The following is a 19,333-nucleotide window of genomic DNA, read 5'->3' as shown; positions in this document are numbered from 1 at the left end:
GAGGGGGGAGTGCGCAAAAGAGAGGGGAAGAGAGAGCGCAAAAGAGAGGGAGGAAAAGAGAGGGGGAGAGAGAGAGCAACAGAGAGGGGGGAGAGAGAGAACAAAAGAGAGGGGAGAGAGAGTACAAGAGGGGGGATAGAGAGAGCAACATATTGGGGAGAGAGAGAGCAAAAGAGAGGGGGGGAGCGCAAAAGAGAGGGGGGAGAGAGCAAAAGAGAGGGGGAGAGCGCAAAAGAGAGGGGAAGAGAGAGTGCAAAAGAGAGGGAGGAAAAGAGAGGGGGAGAGAGAGAGCAAAAGAGAGGGGGAGAGAGAGAACAAAAGAGAGGGGAGGGAGAGCAAAAGAGAGGGGAGGGAGAGCAAAAAAGAGGGGAGAGAGAGCAAACGAGATGGGAGAGAGAGCAAAAGAGAGGGAGAGAGACAGCAAAAGTGAGGGGGAGAAAGGGGAGAGAGAGAGAAGGGGAGAAAGGGGAGAGAGAGAGAAAAAGAGAAGGGAGATAGAGCAAAAGAGAGGGGGAGAGCGCAAAAGAGGGGAGAGAGGGCGTGCAAAAGAGAGGGGGGAAGACGGGGGAGAGAGAGAGAGCAAAAGAGAGGGGATAGAGAGCAAAAGAGAGGGAGAGAGAGAGAGCAAAAGAGAGGGGGAGAGCACAAAATAGAGGGGAGAGAGAGCGCAAAAGAGAGGGGGGAACGAGAGGGGGGAGAGAGAGAGCAAAAGAGAGGGGAGAGAGCAAAAGAGAGGGGGAGAGAGAGAGCATAAGAGATGGAGGAGAGAGAGAGCAAAAGAGAGGGGGAGAGAAAGAGCAAAAGAGTGGGGGAGAGAGACAGCAAAAGAGAGGGGAAAGAGAGCAAAAGAAAGGGGAGAGAGAGAGAGGAAAAGAGGGGGATAGAGAACAAAAAGAGGGGGGAGAGAGAGCAAAAGAGAGGGGGAGAGAGAGAAAAAGAGAGGGAGAGAGACAGCAAAAGAGAGGGGGAGAGCGCAAAAGAGAGGGGGAGAGCGCAAAAGAGAGGGGGAGAGTGAGCGCAAAAGAGAGGGAGGAAAAGAGAGGAGGAGAGAGAGAGCAAAAGAGAGGGGGAGAGAGAGCAAAATAGAGAGGGAGAGAGAGAGCAAAAGAGAGGGGGAAAGAGCAAAAGAGAGGGGGGATAGAGAGAGAGCAAGGGGTGGAACAGTTGTACTGCAAAAAATGGTCCGTGTACACAGGCGTTAGGACTAGTATATATATATATATATATATATATATATATATAAATAAAAATAGGAAAATGACTCTAAAACATGTTGAAAATTATTATAAACCATTTAAATACTTTTTCAAATCCCTTTTGATGTTACCCACTAGTTCAGATAAGTATACATAGCACTAAGTAATGGAAAAATAAGATAAATTAATAAAATCTTTTTTTTTTTAACTGAAAATATGTATATTGCTTTACATTATGCCTTTCAAACTTCAAGTATATAACCTGCTGCAGTGAAGTAACATTATACTTCTATACTTCTAGGGAACTGTTTGTCCTGCATACAGTGCAACAGCTTCAATGACACTCCCTGCATTGGTAACTCCCAGACTTGTTCTTCCTCAAATGATGTTTGTGCATCTACACTAATACATCAAACAGGTAACCCTTTCCTCTGTTATATAATGTTAATTTTACCATTGATTAAGATTCATGAAGCTACCAAGTAGCTGTATACAGAAACAGATTATGTATAAATGTAGCAGAAAAATATATAACATTTTAAAGGGACTAAAATAAAAAATACACATTTAGGGCTCCATGTACTAACAGGTGGGCTGACAGTTTGTCTGCTGGCCCGTATGTACCATCACACACTCATTGCAGTGTGTAATGCTCGCCCCGACCAATCGCGTGACTGAAAGTGCTGTTAATCACAGAGAGCGAGCAAGCTCTCCGTGATTTTCTCTTGCCACCTCAGAGGTGGTGTAGGGTGTATGAAGCAGTGGTCTAATGACCGCTGCTTCTTACATTGCGGGACGCAGGCTCGCATATGCGAACCTGCCCCGTAAGGGCTCCGGAGCAGATCCTGCTTCGTAGAAGGAGCCCATAGTGTATTTTTCAAAAGACATGCATTTGGATTTGGATGAATTGAAAAAGAAAAGAAAAAACACTCATTTAGTTATGTTCTTTGCATTTCTTTGAAAATACTAAGGGCTTCATTCTCAAAAGTTCGCCACCACAAATGTGAAAAATCACATTTAGATTTGCAGGAAAAGTCTTGTGTGTATGTTTGTATATATGTATATGTACAGTATCTATGTATTTATGTATGTCTATATATGTGTGTATGTGTAGGTATGCATGTGCACATGTGTGTATGTATGAGTTTATTTATGTGTTTTATATGAGTGAATGTGTATGTATGCATGTGTTTACATATATGTGTGTGTATGTATGTGTGTAAATATGTGTATGTATGTATGTGTTTATGTGTTTTATATGAGTGAATGTGTATGTATGCATGTGTGTACATATATGTGTGTGTATGTATGTGTGTGTGTATATACTGTATGTGTGTATTTGCATGTGTGTGTATATGTGCATGTATGCATGTGTTTATAGATTGTATATGTATGTATGTGCATGTGTGTATGTATGTGTGTATTTATGTGTTTTTATATGTGTGAACGTGTATGTATGCGTGTGTGCCTGTGCATGTATGTACGTGTGTATAAATGTGTATATTTGCATGTATTTATGCATGTGAGTATATGTGCATGTATGTATGTGTTTATATATGTTTAAATGTAGCAGAAAAATATATAACATTTTAAAGGGACTAAAATAAAAAATACACATTTAGGGCTCCATGTACTAACAGGTGGGCTGACAGTTTGTCTGCTGGCCCGTATGTACCATATGGCCCGTATGTACCAAAAATCTGATTGGCTGATTGAATCAGCCAATCAGATTCAAGTTCAATCCGATTGGCTGATCCAATCAGCCAATCAGATTGAGCTCGCATTCTATTGGCTGTTCGAAACAGCCAATAGAATGCAAGCTCAATCTGATTGGCTGATTGGATCAGCCAATCGGATTGAACTTGAATCTGATTGGCTGATTCAATCAGCCAATCAGATTTTTCCTACCTTAATTCCGATTGGCTGATAGAATCCTATCAGCCAATCGGAATTGAAGGGACGCCATCTTGGATGACGTCCCTTAAAGGAGCCTTCATTCGTCGGTAGTCCGTCGGTAAAGAAGGATGTTCCGCGTCGGCGGGATGAAGATTCAAGACCCCGCTTGGAAGATGAAATCTCCCGGATAGAAGACTTCTTCAGCGCCTCTTGGAAGATTACATCGCCCGGATGGATGACTTCTTCAGCGCCGCTTGGAGGATCACTTCATCGGATGGAAGATTTCTTCAGCGCCGCTTGGAGGATAACTTCTGCCGGTCCGGGTCTCCTCCTCGGTTCCATCGCTGCTCGGCTGAGTGAAGACGACTAAAGGTAGGATGATCTTCAGGGGATTAGTGTTAGGTTATTTTAAGGGGGGGTTGGGTTAGATTAGGGGTATGTGGGTGGTGGGTTTTAATGTTGGGGGTTTGTATTTTTCTTTTACAGGCAAAAGAGCTGAATTCTTTGGGGCATGCCCCACAAATGGCCCTTTTAAGGGCTGGTAAGGTAAAAGAGCTTTGAACTTTTTTAATTTAGAATAGGGTAGGGCATTTTTTTATTTTGGGGGGGTTTGTTATTTTATTAGGGGGCTTAGATTAGGTGTAAGTATCTTAAAATTGTTGTAATATTTTTAAAATGTTTGTAACTTATTTTTTTTATTTTTTGTAACTTAGCTTTTTTTATTTTTTGTACTTTAGTTAGTTTATGTAATTGTATTTAATTGTAGTTATTTGTAGTTAATGTATTTAATTTATTTAATGATAGTGTAGTGTTAGGTTTAATTGTAACTTAGGTTAGGATTTATTTTACAGGTGATTTTGTATTTCTTTTAGCTAGGTAGTTACTAAATAGTTAATAACTATTTAATAACTATTCTAACTAGCTAAAATAAATACAAAGTTACCTGTAAAATAAATATAATTCCTAAAATAGCTACAATGTAATTATTAATTACATTGTAGCTATCTTAGGGTTTATTTTACAGGTAAGTATTTAGTTTTAAATAGGAATAATTTATTAAAATATAGTGTAGTGTTAGGTGTAATTGTAACTTAGGTTAGTTTTTATTTTACAGGTTAATTTCTCTTTATTTTAGCTAGGTAAGCTATTAAATAGTTAATAACTATTTAATAGCTATTGTACCTAGTTAAAATAAATTGAAAGATGCCTGTAAAATAAAAATAAATCCTAAAATAGCTACAATATAATTATTATTTATATTGTAGCTATCTTAGGGTTTATTTTACAGGTAAGTATTTAGTTTTAAATAGGAATAATTTAGTTCATAATAGAAATATTATTTAGATTTTTTAATTAATTTTTAAGTTCGGGGGGTGTTAGGGTTAGTGTTAGACTTAGGTTTAGGGGTTAATAATTTTATTACAGTGGCGGCGGTGTAGTGGGGGGCAGGATAGGGGTTAATAAATGTATTATAGGTGGCGACGGTGTAGGGGGGGCAGATTAGGGGTTAATAAATTTAATATAGGTTGCGGTGGGCTCCGGGAGCGGCGGTTTAGGGGTTAACATATTTATTATAGTGTTGTGGGCTCCGGGAGCGGCGGTTTAGGGGGTAATAACTTTATTTAGTTGCGGCGGTGTAGGGGGGGACAGATTAGTGGTGTTTAGACTTGGGGTACATGTTAGGGTGTTAGGTGCAGACATCTCCCATAGGAATCAATGGGATGTCTGGCAGCAGCGAACTTGTACTTTCGCTATGGTCAGACTCCCATTGATTCCTATGGGATCCGCCGCCTCCAGGGTGGCGGTTTGAAAACCAGGTACGCTGGGCCGTAAAAGTGCCGAGCGTACCTGCTAGTTTTTTGATAACTAGCAAAAGTAGTCAGATTGTGCCGCACTTGTGTGCGGAACATCTGTAGTGACGTAAGAATCGATCTGTGTCGGACTGAGTCTGGCGGATCGAAGTTTACGTCACAAAATTCTACTTTTGCCGGTCTCTAGCCTTTGATAACTAAGGCGAATCAGCCTCGCCACAAATACGCTGCGGAATTCCAGCGTATTTGAGGTTGATGGCTTGATAACTAGGCCCCTTGGAGTACTAGTCTTGCAACTGTTGAGGAAAGGAAGAGAAGGAACAAGACTCTGTTAGCCAACAAACATAGTGTGCCCAGCCGGGCCCTGTCTTCATTTTCAAAGTATAGCTGTCAACTTAACCCAGCAGGCTCAAACACCTCGGAGGGTCGGGGATCCGCTCCGGGGAGATAGTGGAATTACAACACGCTGCCTGCTTAAACCCAAAGAGACCTATTACCTGGAGGCTGTTGCATCGTCATGATCGGCCCTGCTGCTGGCGTAAGGTATAGAGGTTGCCAGAAGCTATTCATCAGGATTATAAAGCAGGCAGAGGTGGAAACGGACAGAGACAACGAACCTGATACCAAACTTTATTGGCAGAGCATAAACAGTCGGAGTGGTACGTAGCGATACCACCGTGCTTCATCCAGACGTCTGCAGAGTGTCAAGTGGGACTTTGGAGATGGGCCGCAATTCCAGGCCCCGAAATTAGAACGGAGTCCCTGGTTGGCTCTAGGAAGATACTAAATAATTTAGTGAATTTGACACGGATCCCAAGTGAGGGGTTTTCATATGGTTCAATGTCAGTCAGGATACCACAGGAGTAGGGGAGACAGTAAATAGCACTTTTAAAGCGCAAAGAGCAAAGACAGCAGATCTGCCAGCGCCACGTGGGTGTACTGCCATTGAGATGCAACACGGAACATAGTAAGTGAACTGTCTATGGTCTCTTTGTAACTGGGAGGACAACTTTGGGATATATTTAGGACTGTTAACTACAGCTAGAAAAGTGAGACCACTATTGTTGCCCATAAAATTTTTATTAGCACACACCGAGGGCTGTACATGCAGAGAGCTTAACAGGGCATTAATCATAAAAGAAACAGGCCCAATCGACAGCACAAGTTAATAACTACGATAGTTAAACAGTGTGATATTAGTGACCACACCAGTTTGACTCCATTTGACCTCTGCCCCAGGGGGAATTGTGAGTTTTTTTTATATTTCCAGCTAAAGTGCTATTAGGAGACTGATTAGACCTGGTAGAACCCTCAGATCACAGTTGACACTTTGAAAGCCGTTCCTTTCACAAAAGAGGAACTAGATCTCACCAACCCCCTCCATTTCCCACTGCCCCAAGTGACAGTGGGTCATATCCCTGCAACCCTTTTCCGGTCTGGTCCAGAGGTGACATGCCCCTCGGGGGGAGGTGAGAAGGACTGCACTAAGTGTGTCAATGTACTAGAACCCCAGTATTATACATAAATATATTTACCTATATATCTACTCACTGAGCTAACATATAATTCATACAAGAGGATGTGCCTTTCTACCTAGATGTAACTCAGGGGGTTGAAGGGGGGAACTCCAAGAAACAGGGTGGAGGAAGGTCTATTACTAAATTAACCTGAGAATATACGTCCTCAACTGAGATACAGAAGAGTGAGAAGCTGTGTCATAATGTCACACTCCAATAAGAAAAAGCAGAGGCAATTGGATGGTCTAAAGAGGACAGTTGCAGATCATTTTCATAGCAAAACTGTTATTGACAGAGAGGACTCAGAAGAGGAGACAAGAGATTCACTACGCAGTATTCAGGACCACTCTACTGGTAGCCCATCTGAAGCACCACGACACAGAAATAACGATAATTTAGTGATGGTGTCCATTAAGGCCCTATCTGCTAAAATGGATAACCACTACGCTTCTTTAAAAAGCGACATTAAGACCTCTGTGTCAGAGTTAAAAAGAGACATCAGTGCTTCTGGGTGAGAGAACGGAATCAATAGAACGGAGACAGGAAGACTTTCAGTCGACCAAGCTAACTTACTATCCTACTCGCAAAATTTGGCTGAACAGATCTCAGAGCTTGAAACGAAATTAGCAGATCTTGAGGACAGATCTTGCCACAACAATATGAGAGAGGAATTTCGGAGGAGATCTCGGCAGCGGAGCTCCCTAGTTTCCTGATGAGCTTATACAAAGCTATCCTGGGGACTTGCCAAGATGCAGAAGCCATAATGGACAGAGCCCACAGAGCTCTCAGGCCCAGAAGTGCATCACAGGACCAACCAAAAGATGTGATTATTAGATTTCACTATTTTACCTTTAAAGAAAAGCTCATCAGAGCAACCTTCAGCACGAAATCTCTCCCGGACCAATATGCCAACATCCAGATATTTCAAGACCTCTCAGCGCATACGCTCTCTAAGAGAAGATCCTTTATGCCAGTGACACAGCTGGAGTCAAATATCGATGGGGATTCCCAGTCAAACTGTACTTCCAATATGACAACAAGACACATATCATCTCAGATCTAGAGCAAGGCCTTAACATACTAAAAAGGATGAACCTGGACATACACAATCCTACACAAGATTTGACTAGAGACCCAGTAAACAGCTTACGGGCTGCTGCCCCAGCTTGGGATCCTTTGCCTAAAATAAGTTCTACAGCTGTTTAAAGAAAAGAACAGACACCGGGACATACTTAATGCATGTTGAGAGAAGTACTTACCCAACTCTGTGGATAAGGTAGTATAGTAAAGTAAAGTATAGTAAATGTTCTTTTGTTATTCACTGAGACTTGTGCTGACACCCACCGGCAGGATAAAATGTGGTAAAACCACTCATATTGATACATGAAGCCAGATATATTACAGACTTACAAACCTGGACATACCTGATGGGCAGTGGACTGTTATGATGGACCATTGTTAATGGAATGTTTTGTTTTTAATATATATGTAACATAATGATTGTTGAGTATGTTATTCCTCCATTGTTATAATTGTATAAACACTATGCATAAGATACCTCGAGATAATGATCTTAAATCTCACAGACACAGTAATTTTAGAAGTTTTATATGAAGAAATATAATATAGGGACCGCTGTAGAAGTAGGGTTCCCACCCCACATATCTGATGAGAGAGAGTAACACATTGGGCTTATGTGAGATATTACTGCTAGTGGAGATAAGCTATATTATAAACCACTGTTAGGGTTAACAGGGAGCTGCCCTGACATGAGTAGAGGATACTAAAGTGAAGTACTTTTAATTATCTTATTTCAGGCCCTTTTTGATAATATCTGGAGATAGATCAGATCAATCAATAGTTCTAAGAGGTACCTTAACTGTTCGGGTGTCAGTACAGAGGACAGGTATCGCAGACTGGGAATTTTATAACCCTTTCAAGTTAAACACACCAAGTTACAGTTAGTTTATGCTATCCACTCTGTATTCAAGTTTATGTATATATTTGATTACATACAACTGAGGGAGTCTCCCTCCACAGCCGACCCCCTCTTTATAAATTACTTATTTTTCTATATTTGTTTGCTATTATTTACTTCCCCTCCTTAATTTCTCCTCCACTTGGCTAAATACTCCAAGTATATATTACAATTCGAGTGGAGATATACATTTCTTTATTTTAGTTTATCTTTTATTGCCATTCAAGCCCCTCTGCCCTCTGATATCACCCCCCCTCTATTTCCCCCCACATACACAACCAATGATATATTAAGCTGGTTTAGAATTGTTTTACTTCAAGGTTGTGAATATTTTATAATAGTATATTTACACTATGTAAGGAGAGATTATATATTCCCAGTAGTAACTCTGGGATATTTAAAGAGTGACTTTGGTTCGCTATTCCAAACTATTTCTTGAAATAAATCTTAGTAATACATTATTGGAATACTCTGTTGTATTGATGCTTGTTTGTGCTTGGTCTCATCTTATCTAAAGATAACAGGTAAGGCAGTCTCCCCCCCCCCTTTTTTTTTCTCCCTCTCCCCCCTTTATACTCAATCTCTCTTCCCCTTTGTGCTTCAAGATACCACACCCGACCCCTTTGCGTCCATTTAAGCATAAAATATGGGATACTTTAGATTTACAACCCATAACACTCAGGGACTTAACACTCCCACCAAACGGAGCCTTTTACTTAATAGTTTAAGAAAGAATAACATAGATATCGCGTTCATACAAGAAACACACTGGACGCAGGCAAAAGACAGTACCTATCATTTCCGCAACTACACGCAGGTTGTGGCGGCGTCACTAGACACTAAACCAAGGGGTGTGGCCATATTGATTAAAGACTCCCTTGCATATGAAACAATCTATGTCAAGAGAGATAAGCAAGCAAGGTACATCATCATAGTGTGCAAGCTTAATAATGTACTCTTAACATTAGTGAATGTCTACGCTCCAAACTCAGGCCAAATTAGGTTTCTGAGAAAACTCCTGAGGCGGGTGTCCACTATTAAGCAGGGCGAGCTGATAATGGGTGGGGATTTTAACGTAGTCTGGGATTCTGACATGGATAGACAATTTCCTAAACGAGGAAGATTAGATAGGGCAGCAGGATCTCTTTCACGGGCCTTTCAGAACTTGATGGCCCAATACCAACTCTACGACACATGGAGAGCTCTGAACTCAGTAGAGAGAGAATTTACATTTTACTTGGTTCCCCACAAGTCCTACTCAAGGCTGGATACCTTTTTCACCTCTTCTAGACTTATAGATAAAATCACGCATGCTAAAATTATTCCATCTTATTGGTCAGATCACCAGGTGGTCCTAGTGGTTGTGGGCACTTGCCCGAATACTGGTGGTTTCTCATGGAAACTAGCTGACTTGCTTTTAAGTAATCCTAAGCAGAAAACAGAGATAGACAGAGAAATCAAGGACTTCTTTAATATAAATGATAATAGGAAGACCTCCACACAGACACTGTGGGCGGCCTTTAAAGCTTTCATAAGGGGATATTTTATCAAACAGGAAGCCGTCGCTAGGAAAAAAGGGGAGGGTCCCTAGCAGAATTATCATGGTGCCTGAGAAATTTACAAAGACAACTTTCAAATAAATTTTCACACCAGGTAAATGACCAGATTCAAGCAATCAGATCCCAGATTAGGGAGTTAGATCTCTTGAGGGTGCAAAGAACACTGGAGAGATTTAAGCAGATATATTATCATAGTAATAACAAGGTGTCCACCCAGCTGGCCAGCTATCTCCGAAATAGGATGGCACAAAGTAGAATTTTAGCACTAAAGGAGGGACACAATACTTGGACCTCTCCTGGAGATAAAGGTAAAACTTTCCATAGATATTACAGTTCCCTCTACAATTTAAACCCTTCAGATGGAGAACACCAGCTAAATAGGAAACAAATAAGACAATACCTAGAGCCCCTTAATCTTCCAGCTCTAACATTAGAAAGCATAGAACAATTGAGGAGACCGGTTTCTTTAGAAGAAGTCACTTTGGTGTTAAAGGACATGAAACTGGGAAAGGCCCCAGGTCCAGACGGTTTTTCTAGTAGATTTTATAAAACTTTGGGGAGCAGTTGACCCCTATCCTCCTGAGATTCTTCATTGAAACATTCAGATCAGGCAGGTTTCAGGCTGAGTTTCTAGAGGCATCGATCGTCACACTACTGAAGCCAGATAAGGACACTCAAAACTGTGGAAGCTACAGACCAATTTCGCTAATCAACATTGATACTAAGATTTACTCTAAAATCCTGGCCAACAGATTGGCTACATTGATTCCTTCCCTAATTCATGGAGACCAGGTGGACTTTATCCCTGGTAGCGAGGGCCCGCAAAATTCAAGAAGGATTATGCACATACTTGCAGAGGCCAGGACAAGAAAGGTCCCCCTCCTTGCCCTGTCATTAGACGCCGAGAAGGCCTTTGACAGAGTGAGGTGGGATTACCTTTGGGAGGTGCTGGAGGTGTTTGCGGTCCCTAGAGAGCTCAGAGTAGCAATACAGGTGCTATACTCATCCCCTTCGGCAAGAGTTAGGGGGATAGATTTTGTGTCTCATAAGCTTGATATTTCAATTGACACCCGTCAAGGCTGCCCTCTTTCGCCGCTTTTGTTTGCATTTGCAGTGGAGACATAAGAGGAGTTATGTTGGGAGATTCCCAACATAAAATCGCCATATTCGCAGATGACATTACGCTGCTTGTAACTTCCCCCTGCACATCACTGCCCGCGATTATGTCTACTTTAAAGCTCTTCGGTAACCTTAGTTACTATAAGTTAAATGACCTGAAAACAGAAGTGCTACATATCAACGTTGAGGCAGAGGACCTGATATACCTCCAGAGTAGATATAAATTCAAATGGTCAGCAGACTATATCAAACATCTGGGGGGTTTTCTGGGGCCAGATATTTCGGCTGTCATTGCTAGAAATTATGTGAACAGGATACCTGAATTTAAGCGACTGCTGAGCTCCTGGGAGTTTGTGGAAATATCTTGGACAGGCAGAATAGCAGCTATAAAAATGTCTTTCCTCCCCAAGATCACCTATTTATTTAGGTGTATACCAATACAAGTACCTAGGTCTTTACTTAATAAATTACAAGGTATGGTGACCAAATATATATGGAAAGGGAAACGCCCGCAAACTTCGAGGGCATTATTACAAGGGCCCATAGATAAAGGAGGACTGGCACTTCCGAATTTGATTCATTATCATGATGTGGCACGCCTGTCCCATGTCTTAGCATGGGGGCAATCAAAGAGCTCCTATAGGTGGTGACAGGCAGAGCAAGCTCTTTTACCTCACTCACTTGAACTTCCAGATTTAATATGGATCCCAACTCACTATAGACGACAGTTGGGAATTGATCCCCCCATACTGCTCAATAATCTAAATTTTTGGGATAGAATTAAGCATCTGGAAGGTATAGCGCCCCATCCCTCAACAATATACCCTCTTAGAAGCATAACAAGATGCATGCTAGAAACACATAGCTCTATTTGGGACAACTGGGATAGCAGCTGCATTAGGGACTTATATGAGAATGGTAGATGGATAAATTCGAGAGACTTCATAGAAAACTTTAATTTGCAGCAGAAATATCATTTTTAAATAATTAGACTTTTCAGCTTGATGAGAGCGTGGGGCTTCATGAGAGAGGCCCCGAGAGAGATAACCAAATGGGAAAGTTTTTTGCAGTCGAGTAGAAGGTCGGGGGGAACTATGTCTTTTCATTGCTATATTTTATCTGAGGTTCATATAGAGCATTTTTCAAATCCCCAGAAAGCGTGGGAGTCGGACCTGGGCTTTAGGGTGGACACCCGCATCTGGAACAGAGAATTAGCTTTCACTAGGAAGGTACTACACAATGTGGCTCTTAGAGAACTTCACTATAAGATAGCGGTGAGGTGGCATTTAGTACCCACAAGATTACATAAGATATACCTGAATTCCTCCCCGCTCTGTTGGAGAAATTGTGGCCAACTAGGGTCATGGTGGGATTGCTCCAGGGTTACACCTCTCTAGAGGAGGTGCTTTAGGATCCTGAGACCTGAGCTATAATGTCCCATTTACGCCTATAATAGGCTTACTACATTTATCGCTCCCGAAAATGGTATTACCCAAAAAACAACTTCTCATTTATTTATTCACATCAGTAAAGTTACTCATAGCGAGAGCATGGAAACAACCCTCAACACCTACAGTTCAGGAGGTTATTTCACAAATGGCATTCACTCAACAAATGGAAGAATTTGTCTTTAGGACTCAGGATAGATTACACATACACTATGAAACATGGTATCAATGGAATGAAATGTTTCAGAGATAAATTTCATCTCTTGTAAAGATAGATATCACCTAGAAACAAAATCCAGCGAGATTTATAGATTAAGACAGAACTACAATACGATAGGTCTAATCACCCTCCTTACATCCCTTGCCATACAGACTCGTTGACACCCCACTCGCTTAGAGACTCCCCCCCATCCTTCCCTAGTCTTATTTCCCCCCCCTTTTTTTTTTTCTCTCTCGCTCTCTCTTTCCCTCCATGCACCGCTGATAAGTTAGGATTTATAGATAGATGAGAATGTCTATAACAGAGATTTATATTAATATAAATATCAATGTATAGGTTACCTAAGTATATCACTTTAATACGTTATATGGGCTAAAATATAAATTGTTGGTCTCGATCAAACTGTTACAACTATTAGTTGTTAGCCATATTATCTAATGTGGTGTATTTGAGTTAAAAAATTAGGTATAGATATGTGAATCAATGCAGAATTTAGAAGATTGTAATGAGTGGCACATTAATTAGAGTACATTTGTTGTCAATATGATACACTCCTGTTTTTTTTTTTTAACGTTTATTTTTATTGTTTTTTTTAAATCCAGCGTATTAACACAAAAATTTGTTACATTCACCTTATCACGTTATGCCTTACTAAGTAATTTAACACAATATATCCAAAAACAAATATGCAAGAGTCCAACCAAAAGGAAAAAGAAAAAAAAAGAAGAAAATAACCGAATGCCAGATCGACTTTGGACCCATGCCCCTTTTCAGGGCCCTCTAAAGTTGATTATTTCAAAGGCTTAACCTAGTAATTGCTTATATTAGCCAAGCAAATGTAAAGAAATACACCACTGTTTGTTAAGAATTTCCTTAAACTCCCTAAACAACCAGGATGGAGAAACTGGCACATAGAAGGGGGGGGAGGGGGAGAGGGGGGGGAAGAGGGGAAACACAAAAAAAATAAAAAAAAAATAAAGTCACATGTTTATGTATTCCGCCCCACTCTGGGTTCCCGATACGTTTTGGGTAAATTTCCATTCTTCTTCCCTTTCTTACCATGTTCCTAAAATAACTAATTCTAAGTGTCTGAATGGGTAAATTAAATGCTCAATTTCCTTTTTTGGCAAGGATTTTATAAATGGAGACCACTTTTGGAAAAAAACACAGACACTATCTGTATCATACAGTTTTGTGTTATATTGTTCAAGAATGCATTGTTTTTTAATAGAGTTGGTTATCTCTGAAATAGATGGAGCAGATACTTCTCTCCATTTTTTAAAAATCGTATATCTAGTTGCTAATATAGCAACATTAACAATCTTTTTTTTTTTCCGGTGAGAGTTTAGGGTCTACTCTAAGAAATATTACGTTTCTAAATGACAGATCCAAATGGGAGACTCCAACCCTTTTAACTAACCAAAATTCCAATTTTTTCCACATTACTTTCAATTTTGGACATTCCCAGACCATATGTTTTAAGTTAGCTGCGTTCAGTGAGCATTTCGGACATTTATTAAATTGGGAGTTCGCCCATCTAGATCCCTTTTCAGGAGTAATATAGGTCATATAGAGAAGTTTTAAGTGGGATTCTCGCCATGTTGCGGAAAGGGTTGTTCGTCTAACTTCTGATATTGATGCTTGTATATAGTCTACCTCAAGCTGATCCGGGGCTAGATTAATCGCCCATTTGGATTCAATTTTAGATATATTATCTCTTCCTTTATCTGAATTTAAGATTTGGTAGCAATACGAAATTGATAATCGTCCCCTTTTGGCTTGTGTCAACCAGTTTTCAAGTGGTCCCAGTGACCACTTCCAGCCTGACTGATTTATTAATTTCCAGGTATAATGTCTTGCTTGTAAATACACATAAAATTCCTTATGGGAGAGATCAAATTCTGTTTTTAATTCAGCAAATGTTTTAATGTGCCTCCCTGTAGTATCAACTAGTTGAATTACTTTATCTAATCCCACCTCTTGCCATCTTCGTAATGGAACTGATTGTAAGCCCATTACAAAGTGGGGATTCCCCTTCAAGGGCAGGTATTTAGAGGCTTTTTTATCTATTTTCAGCAAATTACATATCTTTGACCATGCCTTGATTGGAATACATATAGCTTTAAAGTTCTTTATTTCCCTTGGTATTTCAACCAAATCAACATGTATTAGAGCTGTTGGAAGGAAGGGAGAGGTTATATTTCTTTCTAAGTCATTGTCCGTTACATAGTCTTTACGACAAATCCAATCTACTACTATTCGGGCCAAGCCCGCCAAGTTATATAAGTAAAGATCAGGTAAGGCACAGCCTCCCAATTTTGGGGGTAGGCTGAGTTTTTCCAATGCAATTCTGGGGTTTTTTCCCTGCCAAATAAATTTTCTAAGAGCTGTGTTTAAAGTTTTAACATCTTTAACTTTCAAAAGAATTGGAATATTTTGAATAATATATAAAATCTTTGGAAATAATATCATTTTGTACAGGGCAATGCGGCCCGACAATGAGATAGGAAGTTTCTGCCAACTTTTCATCTTATTTATAGTCGTCTTCAAGATTGGTGGAATATTGAGGTTATACCATTTCTCTGGTGATAAGGAAACCAATATACCGAGGTATCTAAATGATTCATTCACGATTTTAAACGGAATACTTTCCTCAGATTGATCGGGTCTTACTAACCACAATAGTTCAGATTTAGATGCATTTATTTTATACCCTGAGAACAGGCTAAACTGATTTATAATTGACAATAACTTAGGTAGATTTATCTGGGACCCTCTCATGTAAATTAAAATGTCATCAGCATACAATGCTATCTTAAGTTCTCTATTTCCTATTTTTATTCCTTCGATTTCCTGTCTAATCAATATTGCAAGGGGTTCTATTGCGATGTTGAACAGCAAAGGCGAAAGGGGACATCCCTGCCTTGTGCCCCTAGCTAAGCCTATGTCAGATGATTGTCTAGCATTGACTATTATCCTTGTTGAGGCTTTATCATAGAGGTTTTCAATAAATTTAGGGAATTGGCCCTTGAAACCAAACTGGGTTAACGAATGAAGAAGGTGATCATGATTAACCGAGTCAAATGCTTTCTCAGCATCAATTGTAATAATTGCCTTATCATGATTATCTTGTTTACCCTCCTGATCTTTATTCGACTCTGATTTAAAGTAATCAATAACGAGGAACAACTCGCGAATTTTAGATGAAGAATTTCTATTTATTAAAAATCCGGCTTGATCCTTGTGTATTATGGTGGGAAGAAGAGTTTGCATTCTTTGGGCAAGGATGGAAGTTAAAAGTTTATAGTCCACATTTAACAAGGCTATTGGTCTATATGATTCTTTCTGAGTTAAATCTTTCTCAGATTTTGGTAGAAGCGTTGTATAAGAAGCCGCAAAACTTACAGAAGGCGAATTCCCCTCCATGTAAATACTATTAAATAACCTTGTCAAATGTGGAACTATCAATGGGGAAATTATTTTATAAAATTCACTCGGCAGGCCGTCAGGGCCTGACGCCTTGTTAATAGGCATATCCTCAATATTCTTCCTAACCTCCTCCTCAGTAATAGGGGAATTCATTTTTTCATTTAGTTCTTCTGTTATAGTTGGGCAAGAAATTTTTTCCCAAAACTTTTCTCGTTCTATCTTATTTGATGCCCTTAAAGAATAAAGATCCTTATAGTAATCTACCATTACTTCCAAAATCTCATCAGGCCTTGTAATTAATTTGTCCCCTTTCTTAATAGACTCAATTAAGGCAGAATCTTTGTCTTGTTTAACTAAGTTGGCAAGAAGCTTGCCAGCTTTGTTCCCATATTTAAATAGTTGCGCTTGCATTTTTAGCTCCCTTTGAGTAGTTTTATATAGGAGGAAGGTGTCTCTTTCCTTTATAACTTGGGTATATCTACTCCATGTTTCAGGAGTTTTATTCAATATGTAATTATTATAAGTATTTAGTAGTGATTTCAATATATCCTCTTCCTTCTTTTTATAGTTTTTGGTTCTATTAATATTATAGGCTAAGATCTCCCCCCTTATTACTGCCTTTGCAGCTTCCCAAAAGATCATCGGTCGGTTCACATATTCACTATTCAATTCCACGTATTCTTGAAATTTCAAACTCAGCATTGTTTTAAATTCTGGATCTGTAGCCAAATGCTTTGGAAAAAAAAATCTTGAATTTCTAGTTCTAGAATCTTGTGGACGTAGTTCTAACATTATTGGGGCATGATCCGAGACTGTTACCGGAAAGATTTTAGTATCTACATTAAGGTTCAAAAATTTCTCGTCTACTAGGAATAAATCAATCCTTGAGAGTGATTTATGAGCCTTTGAGAGACATGTGTAGCTTTTGGTATCTGGATTGTGTATTCTCCAGATGTCTTTAACTTTTAAATTGGAGAACAATTTAGAAAAGATTTTAATTTCTAAGTTACCTTTTTTTGTTTTTAAGATTCGAGCATCATGCCTTAATCTATCTAATGTGTACTGTGGAGTCATATTAAAGTCTCCTCCAGTTATTAACAAGCCCTCTTTTTTGGAAAGTATTTTGGTTTGCAGAGAATCCCAAAAATCATGGTCAATAATATTTGGTGCGTATATATTACACATAGTATATATACACTTTGCAATCTTAACCTTTAACAATAGAAATCTCCCACCTGGATCACTTTCAAGGACTGAGGTTGTAGCCTTGACTTTTTTGCCAATTAAAATTGCTACCCCCCCTCTTCTTCCCAAAGCTGGGGCCGCAATGACTTCTTGAACCCATGACTTTTTAAGTTTAATAATTTCATCCATCTTCATATGCGTTTCTTGAAGAAAGGCTATATCTGTGTTTATCTTTTTTAAATATGATATAATTGTCTTTCTTTTAATAGGAGATGTTAAGCCTCCTATGTTCCAGGAAACCATTTTACAGCTAATATCTGTATCCATTATTTATAAAAGGAGAGGAGGGAAAAAAAAAAAGAGCCCCTCGCCCCTCTCTCCCCCGCCACCCCCTCAAGTGCGTCATCCTGGTTGCCGCTTCTAATCCCTACTGCCTCTAGATACAGGACTGTCCTGACTGAGGCGTGAACCCAAATTATGGGCTGACCAACCCTGAAGTGTAAAAAATAGATAATCTTTATTAACATAACATTTTTATTTAATGACCTTTGTTTTAATTCACTATTACTCATTTCTTTCACGCCCATTCTATCCTTTGGACTAGCCACTTTCTTTAACTTAAAGGAGAGAACTGCGCCACATATTTTTCAGCTTCTTTAGCTGTGTCAAAAACTTGAGTCTTACTATCTGTTGTTATTTTCAATTTTGCTGGGTACACTAAAGCAACCTGATACCCTTGATTAATCAACTTAGTGCAAGTTGGTGACAGTTCCCTTCTCTTTGCTGATGTCTCAGCCGAGAAGTCCTGGAACAACAAGATTTTAGCATTTCCCAGGAATATGGGTTGGTTTTTCCTAAAGTATTGTAACAGGGTAAGTTTGTCCTGATAATTTAACATTTTGGCAATGATTGGTCTTGGCCGACTATTCCCTTTTTCGGTGTTACGCCATCCTACTCTATGTGCTCTTTCAATTATCATTTGTGTCTGTGTTTGTGGTATTTGTAGTAGGTGTGGGATTGTTTTTGAAAGTAATTTATCAAGATCCTCATATTGTTTATCTTCCGGAACTCCTATTACTCTTATGTTGTTCCTTCTCGCTTGATTTTCTAAGTCTTCCATTTTTAACTCAGTTTTTGTTAATTTAGAGTTTAGATCCCTTAATTTAGAATTGTGTGATGCTATCGTATCTTCTAAATCAGATATTCTTTGCTCTGCTTCCGAAATTCTATTAGAAAATTGACGAATTTCTGCAGATAAGGAATTCATGTCATCTTTAATTTCCTTTCTCAACTCTTCAAATTTAGGAGATAGGGCTTCGGTAATTCTCAGGACTAAAGCTTGTATGTCAATTGGTTCATTTGGCTGTGAAACATTACTACTAAGCTGTGTTTCTACTAGTGTTTCTTGCGTAATCTTACTTCTTTTCTCTCTTGATTTTGCTGCCATGACCGACGGAGAAGTTCTGACAGGTGGGGTGAAATATTTAGCCATAAATGTGCGTGTTAATAAGTGATAAAATTAAGGGATGTGGATAGTGAGGAAGTCTATTGGTGGTATGGGGGGAGGAAGGACCCCAAAGGGGAAGAAAAAAAACCCACGTAAAACGTGAGTGTAAGTGCTTGTTGTGGAGAAAAAAAAAAAAAAAAAGAAGTGGGAAAATTGTGCAGTGATAGAAGAATTTACTCCCTGGTCATGCAGCTCACAGAGATTGAGAAGATTGGTGTTCACCTAGCCAGTAGATTCAAATTATTATTCTTAGTCAGCTATTTGCAAGAGCAATTTTTATATACGACTTTTTATGTGGGTTGTATCATCATTTTCCTTTAAAAGTTTCCTATTTGGGTGGGGATTTTCTCTTGGTAACCTTCTCTACACCTTTAGTCCCACCTTATCAATGTTATCCCACCCTACTTCGTACAACTGCCTAGATATACTTAAACCAGCAATATCGATAGATTCTGTTATCTGTAGTCA

General features: G+C 39.4%; 1 protein-coding gene across 1 annotated transcript in view; it reads left to right on the top strand.

Moving 5' to 3' along the window:
• Positions 1-19,333, top strand: part of LOC128639065 (phospholipase A2 inhibitor and Ly6/PLAUR domain-containing protein-like) — a 100,992-nt gene that overhangs the window by 37,892 nt on the left and 43,767 nt on the right. The window contains exon 2 of the mRNA XM_053691210.1: positions 1,498-1,614. Within this exon, the coding sequence (XP_053547185.1) occupies positions 1,498-1,614 (117 nt within the window). The remainder of the gene's footprint in view (positions 1-1,497; positions 1,615-19,333) is intronic.

This window comes from Bombina bombina, chromosome 8, assembly GCF_027579735.1.
Source record: "Bombina bombina isolate aBomBom1 chromosome 8, aBomBom1.pri, whole genome shotgun sequence".
Lineage (NCBI taxonomy): Eukaryota > Metazoa > Chordata > Amphibia > Anura > Bombinatoridae > Bombina > Bombina bombina.
Note: the sequence above shows the minus strand (reverse complement) of the source record. Positions and strands in the feature narration are given on the sequence as shown.